The 9,251-nt window shown below is 52.0% G+C and overlaps 2 protein-coding genes across 2 annotated transcripts in view; both read right to left on the bottom strand.

Moving 5' to 3' along the window:
• Window positions 1–2: 2 nt before the first annotated feature.
• Window positions 3–1,493, bottom strand: MONBRDRAFT_11875 (uncharacterized protein; the record flags this gene model as incomplete). The annotated part of the gene is made up of 1 exon (XM_001749636.1): window positions 3–1,493. The coding sequence occupies one exon, from the start codon at window positions 1,491–1,493 to the stop codon at window positions 3–5; it is 1,491 nt and encodes a 496-aa protein (XP_001749688.1).
• A 650-nt stretch (window positions 1,494–2,143) lies between these two features.
• Window positions 2,144–9,251, bottom strand: part of MONBRDRAFT_29248 (uncharacterized protein) — a gene marked incomplete at both ends in the record, with an annotated part of 7,483 nt that continues 375 nt past the window's right edge. Inside the window, 30 exons of the mRNA XM_001749635.1 lie at window positions 2,144–2,239; window positions 2,306–2,401; window positions 2,486–2,585; window positions 2,901–2,976; window positions 3,101–3,173; window positions 3,281–3,351; window positions 3,483–3,608; window positions 3,696–3,765; window positions 3,883–4,014; window positions 4,085–4,144; window positions 4,387–4,437; window positions 4,569–4,696; window positions 4,828–5,054; window positions 5,428–5,596; window positions 5,671–5,771; window positions 5,858–5,922; window positions 6,034–6,102; window positions 6,220–6,264; window positions 6,401–6,474; window positions 6,571–6,616; window positions 6,707–6,813; window positions 6,978–7,062; window positions 7,155–7,220; window positions 7,293–7,378; window positions 7,492–7,543; window positions 7,673–7,765; window positions 7,894–7,984; window positions 8,091–8,316; window positions 8,454–8,592; window positions 8,703–9,154. Coding sequence (XP_001749687.1) covers window positions 2,144–2,239; window positions 2,306–2,401; window positions 2,486–2,585; window positions 2,901–2,976; window positions 3,101–3,173; window positions 3,281–3,351; window positions 3,483–3,608; window positions 3,696–3,765; window positions 3,883–4,014; window positions 4,085–4,144; window positions 4,387–4,437; window positions 4,569–4,696; window positions 4,828–5,054; window positions 5,428–5,596; window positions 5,671–5,771; window positions 5,858–5,922; window positions 6,034–6,102; window positions 6,220–6,264; window positions 6,401–6,474; window positions 6,571–6,616; window positions 6,707–6,813; window positions 6,978–7,062; window positions 7,155–7,220; window positions 7,293–7,378; window positions 7,492–7,543; window positions 7,673–7,765; window positions 7,894–7,984; window positions 8,091–8,316; window positions 8,454–8,592; window positions 8,703–9,154 — 3,272 coding nt within the window. The remainder of the gene's footprint in view (window positions 2,240–2,305; window positions 2,402–2,485; window positions 2,586–2,900; window positions 2,977–3,100; window positions 3,174–3,280; window positions 3,352–3,482; window positions 3,609–3,695; window positions 3,766–3,882; window positions 4,015–4,084; window positions 4,145–4,386; window positions 4,438–4,568; window positions 4,697–4,827; window positions 5,055–5,427; window positions 5,597–5,670; window positions 5,772–5,857; window positions 5,923–6,033; window positions 6,103–6,219; window positions 6,265–6,400; window positions 6,475–6,570; window positions 6,617–6,706; window positions 6,814–6,977; window positions 7,063–7,154; window positions 7,221–7,292; window positions 7,379–7,491; window positions 7,544–7,672; window positions 7,766–7,893; window positions 7,985–8,090; window positions 8,317–8,453; window positions 8,593–8,702; window positions 9,155–9,251) is intronic.

Here is a 9,251-nt window from a genome sequence, read left to right as displayed (position 1 = left end):
CTTCAGTCCGCATCATTGTCCAGCGTCTCCAGCCCTCGGTGGTCGTGATGACTCACATGACCACCCGAGGCCGTCGCGTCCACGGACAGAGGTACCATCGCCGTCTCCCCGCGGCCCACACGCTTCCAGTCCGCATCATTGTCCAGCGTCTCCAGCCCTCGGTGGTCGTGATGACTCACATGACCACCCGAGGCCGTCGCATCCACGGACAGAGGTACCATCGCCGTCTCCCCGCGGCCCACGCGCTTCCAGTTCGCATCATTGTCCAGCGTCTCCAGCCCTCGGTGGTCGTGATGACTCACATGACCACCCGAGGCCGTCGCATCCACGGACAGAGGTACCATCGCCGTCTCCCCGCGGCCCACGCGCTTCCAGTCCGCATCATTGTCCAGCGTCTCCAGCCCTCGGTGGTCGTGATGACTCACATGACCACCCGAGGCCGTCGCATCCACGGACAGAGGTACCATCGCCGTCTCCCCGCGGCCCACACGCTTCCAGTCCGCATCATTGTCCAGCGTCTCCAGCCCTCGGTGGTCGTGATGACTCACGTGTCGACCACCCGAGGCCGTCGCGTCCACGGACAGAGGTACCATCGCCGTCTCCCCGCGGCCCACACGCTTCCAGTCCGCATCATTGTCCAGCGTCTCCAGCCCTCGGTGGTCGTGATGACTCACATGACCACCCGAGGCCGTCGCGTCCACGGACAGAGGTACCATCGCCGTCTCCCCGCGGCCCACGCGCTTCCAGTCCGCATCATTGTCCAGCGTCTCCAGCCCTCGGTGGTCGTGATGACTCACGTGTCGGCCCATCGGCCCTGACTCGTCAAGACCAAGCGGTACCATCGACGTTCCGTCTCGGCTAACACGCTTCCAATCCTCGTCGCCGTCCATGGCTGCCAGCCCGCGATGGTCGTGCTGACTCACGTGTCGGCCCATCGGCCCTGACTCGTCAAGACCAAGCGGTACCATCGACGTTCCGTCTCGGCTAACACGCTTCCAATCCTCGTCGCCGTCCATCGCTGCCAGCCCGCGGTGGTCGTGCTGACTCACGTGTCGGCCCATCGGCCCTGACTCGTCAAGACCAAGCGGTACCATCGACGTTCCGTCTCGGCTAACACGCTTCCAATCCTCGTCGCCGTCCATGGCTGCCAGCCCGCGATGGTCGTGCTGACTCACGTGTCGGCCCATCGGTTCCGAAATGTATCCTGCTACATCACTTTGCCTTCGTGCGTGGTCCAACTCCTCTTCGTTGTTACGCTTCCAAGGTTCTCCTTCGTTGTCCAACGTTCGGAACGAATATGCAGACAAGCGCTCCTTCAGTGGAGTATATCTGTTGATGCTGCCATAAGAGTCCCAAAATACGTCATGGTCGTCTGCGAGATTGTATTCCTCCATGTAGGTGTGTCGCCGCTGATGCTCAGATCCCTCGACTGCGTCATCTTGGCCAATCTCATCCTCATCGTCCTTGATCCGACTCATCAAGTTTACCGTCATTGAACCGCGAAGACGTGTGAGACTTGGCAGCTTATCTGGCGCGCTCTCTATTCGTCCACAGAGTAGAGCAGATCGATCATGCACAGAGGTTGATTTGAATGCTCAAGTACTTGATATGCCGGACATGCAATACTCGGAAACACAGTTGCGAGCCATTCAGGTGACTTACGTCGACGCGCCTGTCGTCTTGTTTGCTTCCATGTCGACGCCATGTCGTCTTCTTAAAATCGTGGCTTGTTCGTCTTTTTTGCCATTCGTAACAAGTGTGGTCCTGCAGCGGAGTTGGAGCGCAGGCAGTACCTTTCCAAGTGCGCACACCCCTGCACGGCACCGAGCGGCTGCCTGCCGTTTATTGGTTGGTGTTTTGATTCAAAAAAAAAGAAAAAAAATTAAAAGATGAAATTGTCAGACAGAAGGCAAAATCGGTTGAAAGCTCAATCCGTGTGTTTTGTCACACTTGGATGACGCAGAGAGATTGAAAAAAAAGATCGCTCGCTATGAGAGAGGTGCAGACTGGAAAGAGGATGGCTGACCCGCCAAGAGTGAGCAAATCGCAGCTACCTCCGACTCCAATTTCAACTGAAAGTGCGAATTGATGAAGAAAGATGAGATGAGCGAGATGCCTAGCAGCATGAGTGAATCTCACAGGGTCACACCTGCGTCTTTTGTCGAAGACCGCAGCTGCGAAAAGCAGCGCTCTTTTCGCATTCTCGAGCCTTGTGCTCTGCGGCTTGAATCACCGCATCCTGAGGCATGAAAGGGTTGTTTTGTTGAGCAAGGTACACTCTGATTTATCAAGAGCACCAACTTACCGACAAGCCTGCCATGGCGGCCACATTCATTCCATAACTCTTTGAGCAAACGCCTTGTACCAACTTGTACAGGAAGGTAACATCGCGCTTGGAGCCCTGAAAGGAAGGTTGACGACACAATTTGCGGATCAAAATAAGCTTGACGATAAAAAGCCATACGATTCGCGCTGTCACGCATACCTCGTCGACGATGCAGGCCATGTTGAAATTTGCCACCAAAGGCTCTGGTTGAAATTCTTCCGTCAGCATGTGATAATGTGTCGCAAACAGTGTGCGACATCTATCAAAGAGCCAAGTCATAATTGAGAAAACACGGGATACGCCTTCAATCAGTTTGAGGCACCCGCAAGCCTACGTACTTGATGTGTTGAACAATATGGCGAAGGACGGCGTACGCGATTGAGTAGCCATCGAAGGTACTCGTGCCTCGACCAAGCTCATCAAGGATAACAAGTGAATTGGCCGTAGCTGACTCCAGAATAGAGGACGTCTCTTTGAGTTCGACATGAAAAGTCGACCTAAGTATTCGGTGCATCTTATCAGTAGGGATCATGCCAAATTTGGGTGTCTGCCGAAACGCAGAGGCAACGCGCACCGCCCAGCCATAATGTTGTCATTGGCACCAATTCGTGTGAAAATGCGGTCAACCGGAGAAAGCACACATCGCGCAGCTACCATTCACCCCCCACCGAATGAAAAACAAAACAAAACAAAACAAATGCAACGACCGGTTAGCTCAGGAACGCAGGTGCCATGTTAAAAAAACCAAAAAAAACAAAAACAAACTCGCAATACCTGGAACCCAACAGCCAAGTTGCGCCATGATGACGGTGATGCAGGTTTGGCGCAATAAGGTCGATTTTCCGCCCTATAGGATATTGTGAAGCGCATTCGCAAAGAAAGCAGAATTTAGGTGAGATAGCCTCGACGGCGCCGGAGGTCCATAAATGAAGCAGCCGTAAGGGTGCGACACACCATGTTAGGCCCAGTTAGCAACACTACGGGTGCAGCATCACCACCAATACGGATGTCGTTTGGTATGAAATCTAGTAACAGGAACACAAATAAATCAAAGGCCAAATCTCACGTTCTCAATGAAGCTGCAAGATCGCCATTGTGCGGGCGAAATTGATAAAAATTGCATCGTTCTAGGCTGGAACCAATGATGTTGACGTACCGGTCACGATACCCGTCTCCGACATGCAAGGATGACGCGAGCTTTCAATCTGCATCGAAGCTCCCGAGCTTTGCCCAGCATCTGCTGCATTGACAAACACTGGCCGGCAACACGGATCGCCAAAAACTATACCACATCATCGCACAATGATCCATTAGCCAGAGACAAAAAAAGGTCTGGCCTTACTCATTTTCAAGCACCAAAACAACGCACCATGAGTTGCGCGATACAAAGACAGCAGGCAATCCACTTCCGCCCAAGTCGCCACTGCCGCGCTAAAAACCTGGGAGGGTCGATCATAAGCGCGATTTGTGAGAATAGCTCAGAGCTCAACTCATGGCATTGAGTTCGGTTAGAGAAAGCTGCTTCGTCCCACGCAAATCAAGATGCCACAACATACTTCTGCGTATGAGTCCATTTTGCACAATGTTGTGGCGTAGAACTGGCTACGAATTTGACGCTGGGTCTCCTCTGCTTCCAGGAGAGGCTGCAAGCGTGCCAAGACTTCGGGGCTGTGATAGCGTTTGAAATTCTAAAAGATCACAGGACAAGCGGCTGAGGAAAAGTCGTAGGGTCCAACATGATCTTGGTGCGCTACAGACCTTGGTCGAGGACAGCAGGCGCCAGTCGCTTGGAACGCCTTTGGTATCTGCCATTGGCACCTGTCAAAGCATGAGATGAGACGGTAGCGAACATGAATTAGCAGTGGCCTTTGGCATCAAGCCCACAAAAGTTGCCATGCTGATTGCTTTCTGGCAGGCATTACCTGGATTTGATAACGGTCGCGCCCGGCGCTCGGATGCCAATACACAACCTGGCATCAATTAAGGATGAGTCAGGTGTCACGAACAGTCTTCCAGCATCACCACCGACTGAGCGATAAGAACTTAGGGTGGAAACTTACTTTGTTGCTTTTCAGACGGTTCTTGGCCTTTTGCAAGTGCACGTCAAGTTCCTGCAAACAGGCGCATGTGGACGAACACAAAGTCACCATCGGGCCACACTGCACAATGGACGGGCGGGGCGAGCATGCGAGCGTTGTTCGGTCGTCATTGCGAAAGGAGGTGCAATGAATGGCCACCCCACCTTTGTCAACGTATCCAAAGTTGTTGTAGCTGCATCGAAATCAGAGAGTGCGCCCATGGTAGGTTCCATGATGCCATCTGCAAGCGCTTTTTCGTGATCAAAACTCGCCTTGATGCGTTCCAATGGCTCTACAGGGGTCCAAATTCAAAAAAACGTCGAGACATTGAGAAGGCTGAAGCTGATAGCATGGCGAGACGGAGAGCACCTCAACATTTGGAATGCAAAATGCAAGGCAAACAAATGGCACTCATAAACATACCTTCGAGACGCGGGAGAGCCTTTCCCGGAGTGAGAAGTTGCTGCAAACGCACAGCTGTAACCTGATTGAGACGATTATCGGCTACCCAGCGGTGGGCTGTATCGTTCAGGCGTGCAAACGCATCGAGCAGTTCCAAAAAGTCCTTGAGTTTACACGAGCCAGCATGAACTCGCGCCAACAAGCGCTCCAAGTCAGGCAGACTTTTCATTAGGATGGCCACCTCATCGCTGGCAATTGTCAAAGTGCAACGGCAGGTGCAGATGTGAGGCAAAGCGTTCATGCAGCATGGCACACGTATTGGCAGCGAAGTGAGAAATGTTTGCGTGAAAACTCCTTACGCAAGTACAGCGTCGTTCATGAAGTCTTGAACGGCGGCTTGGCGCTGCTCGATATCACGTGCATGGCGCAAAGGATGACAAAGCCATCTCCTGCGGGTTGATAATGCACGATGAAGCAGCTTGAGGTGAGATGAAGCAGGTAGCAAAATCAAGTGCAACGCAACGGGAGACGGTACGCGAGCGAGCTGGGTGACGGGGCAGGTCTGCCACTTCAAAACGATGCACGCAAGATAGTATTCTCAAAACGGGCTGAAGCACGCACCGGAACAGACGCTTGCCAAAAGGCGTGACCGTATGGCAGAGGAGTTCAAACAAGCTTCCTTTGCTGGTACGATCCACATTGTTTGTCAAGATTTCCAAGTTTTGTAGCGTTTGACCATCCATCACCAACATGGCACCATGCTTGACAGGATCATAGGTTTCAAAGCGACCTTTACAGAAATCCGAAATTGGATGAGCATGGAAGGCTTTGGCCCCTCAAAATTGCCGAGCGCGTCGGACTGACCTTGAGGCAGCACGTGTTTGTCGACCAATAATTTTTGGAAATATGATACCAGGCCACCGAAAGCAGCCCATGTGAGGTCGGCTGAGATCAACTCCTCCAGGCTGCGAGGTTGGCACAAAATATTGAGCGAAGATGCAACAAGAACTGCATCTGACAATTTGTTGATAACTGCAGGGCGAGATTGTACCGCGTTTGTCGCAAATTGTAGTTGTCGCTGTCCACCATGCTTTTGACGAAGTCTGGCCTCCAGCCCTGCCGCAAGAATTAAAAAGAAAATAAAACCCCCGAGTCGAGATGGGCAGTTGGGGTCGGCCACGCGACACCCAACGATACCAGTGAGAATATTCAGGTATGACAACGCACTTCGTGGTGTTCATCCAGCCATGAGAGATCCGCGTGCGGAACGTTCGTTTTGATCAAAGCCAAGAGTTCCTGCCGTCATAAGCCAGTCATGAGCAGACAACGGGGTGAGAGATGACCAGAAGGAAGTCAAAAAACACATGCGAAAACACACGACAACACAAAACAACACCCAACACACACACAAACCTTTGAGCATTGATTGCGGCAGAGAACAAATTCCTTGGGCATGATCTATTGCCAACACGCGAAGATGAGCGTAAAAAGACAACAGCTCTCATCACTCATCATGAGAACCACGCCGAAGGAGAGAGAAAAAAAAAAATTGCGCAGGGGTGAGCGCGTTGACTGGGACAGAACAAATGTGTACCTGAACCAGGATTGTTTCCAGCTGAATCTTGCGCTGATCGTTGGTAATGTTGCAAAAATAAAACTCAGCGGTGGCTGACCGGGAGAGTTTTGGCATGGGAGCATCATTCATAAGCTGATGTGTTTGAGGTGCTGCGGAAGTGTCATGCCACCCAGTGCCAGTGCGCCCACCTGTATCCGCAAAGACGATGCCATAGGCATCTCCGTCATCGCTTTCCTGTACCGGTAGGACATCAACACCAACTGAGCCAAGATCAAACAGATGTTACAGCAGTGTTAGTGTCGTCAGCAGCTTCGAATTGGGTACCTTGATGGCCATGATGTAGCTACTCAGATCGCCGACGACAAAGTCACCCATTAGAGTGCCCTTGGTATAAATGGTCGTCAGTTTTCGCTCGATGATCTTTGGGAGCTCTAGCATGTTATTGCAGCATGAGACCGTGTCTTAAAAAGCGCTTGTTCAGAACAACAAACTCTCAGACGCGCAAGCACACCAAGAAAAAACCCCAAAAGTATGATGATTTTTTGAACAAAAAAAAATGAAAAAAAATAAAAAATAAAAAAAGGTGATCACGTACTCTTATTGGGCTGACCGCCTTTAGCTTCCTTTCTTTGGCGCATTTGCATGGCCAATGCAGACTCCCGTTCATCGGCGCGCGCGACCTGATAAGGATTTCCGGACGAAAAAGTGTTGTGACTGGATTGGCGCTGACTGTATGGCGAGTGCGACGGAGCTAGCGAAGCAAATAACTCACCTTGAATCCCAGCGCCAGGAAGCGCGTCGCCCAGTCGATCATTGTGGACTCTGGGACCCCGGCCATCTGGTCAAATGGGATGAGACTGGGCGTGGCCGCAAGCATTGTCAAGGAACAGACAGCACCCAGCTTCCGTACCGACATGTTAACACGCTCTGTGATCTTCCACTGAAATTCGCGGTTGGCAATGAAGGCATCTTGCTCATAGAGCTCATAGAATTTGCCTATAGAGTGCAATAGGAGTGCATCAAGAGCAGACTTTGAGCATTACGCGGTTGCCGGAACGGAAGGCACGCCATGCACGACAGGCGGGCGGCGGGAAAATACAAAGACGTACCTTTCTTGAAGAACAGAATCGTGTCAAAGTTGTCTTTCTTGATGGTCCAGTACTGCCATGCACACCAACAAAAAAAAGTTGTCAGCAGCAAAATCAGCAGAGCATTCAATGTACTAGCGCGGTTTGGTACACAGGTCAAAAACCAGCAGGGCAAACAAAAGGTGGCCCTGGTAGTCAGCACCTGCTTTTCAAACGGAGAGAGTTTTTCAAACTCTTGAGTCGGAATGTGAAGCGTGGTTGGGTCATAATTGGGATCACTTGGTTTGCGACGATGCTAGATCAAAGAAACATTGGCCACGAAACGGAAGTGATTTGATGCGCTGAAAAGCAAAAAGCCATGGGCATCATCAAGCTTTGTGGAAAATAAGAGAGCTCATAAAAAGATTTGACGCGGAACCGTACAGAGTCGCGCAGGTCGGCCAAAAAGCGGAAGCGACCAGCGTTGGAGGTGGCGCCGGCGCCGGCCTCGCTCTGGGAGAGGGGACCATTGGATCTGAATGGTTATGAAATCAAGTCAGTAGGCCACGAATAGACAGTTGTGAGCACGGGCTGAGGCAAGGCAGCCATGTGACGTCAGACAAGGCGAAGTAGGTACAAACTTTGGAGCTACAGTCTTTGGTGGGGTTCGCGACGTCCGTGCCGCAAAATTATCGAGCTCTGAGTGAGCTGAGGTTGGCGAAAAGGGCTTGATTGCCTTTTGAGTTTTACTAGCGGAGCTGGGCGCCCGCTTTCGACGGGTCTTGGCCGCAGAACGGCGCTCGCCGTCTGATTCGGGCTCTGACTCAAGCACGCCATCACTCTCATCCGGCACCTCGCTCTCTGAGTCTTTCGAAAGGAGCACCAGGCGTGATCAAGCGATGCAAGCGCGTTGAGTTTTGTGCACCAAAGAAGGGCCAGCTGACTCGATCATCGACGAAGCGCCCCAGATGACAAATTAGACTGTGGCCGTGCTTCCAACTCACCTTGGTCCAAGTCCTCACTTTCTTCACGCTTGACGGCTTCCAACTCTTCGTCATCCGGGCAGTACTCGTCTTCGCTCAGTGGTTCTTCCGACTCATCGGAGGACGACTCTTCCAGCTCAATGAGAACCTCCCGGGCGCGCTAATACATCAACAGATCAAACAGAATGAAATGCAGTCGTCAATCGAAAGAACAATGCAAACGTATCATTGACGACACGGTACAATGTTTCAAGACGATTGCTAACTTACCTTGGGGCTGGAACGCTCCGAGCGACGTGCCGCAGCTCGCGCACGTTGGGACAAAGGCGGCGAGGAAGAGCGAGCGACAGCACTACGTTGTGTCTTTGTCGCCCTTGCTGATGGCTCAGTGCTCATACTCGGCCGTGCTGGGGTTTGGGTAGGGGCAATGACGGCTTGGTCAGGGCTGACATCGAGCTTGGTCTTGACGGATTTGACCACAGTCGTTTGAATTGAAGGAGGCGGAGATGCAAGGGTGGACGACGGGGAAGCTTGCGATCCAGAGTTGGGGGCGGTTGGGCTCTGCTGAAATTTGTCGGACAAAGAGGTGGCATCGCTTGTCAAGGAAGCCTTGCCAGGCTGGACTTTCGGCTTGGTCGATGGCGTGGTAGCTTTGCCAAAGAATGAAAATAGCTTGGCTTGTTTTTTAGCGCTGCCGCCAGGGCTTGATTTGACTGCCGAGCCTACCACGGAAACAAATCAATTTTTGGTGCACGACACCCCCCTCTCCACCCCCCCCCCCCCCCCCCCAAAAAAAAAAGGAAAAAAAAAAAAAAAAAG

The sequence above is a fragment of the Monosiga brevicollis genome, genomic scaffold, assembly GCF_000002865.3.
Source record: "Monosiga brevicollis MX1 MONBRscaffold_32 genomic scaffold, whole genome shotgun sequence".
Taxonomy (NCBI): Eukaryota; class Choanoflagellata; order Craspedida; family Salpingoecidae; genus Monosiga; species Monosiga brevicollis.
The sequence above is the reverse complement of the archived record's forward strand: the minus strand, read 5'-3'. Positions and strand labels throughout refer to the sequence as shown.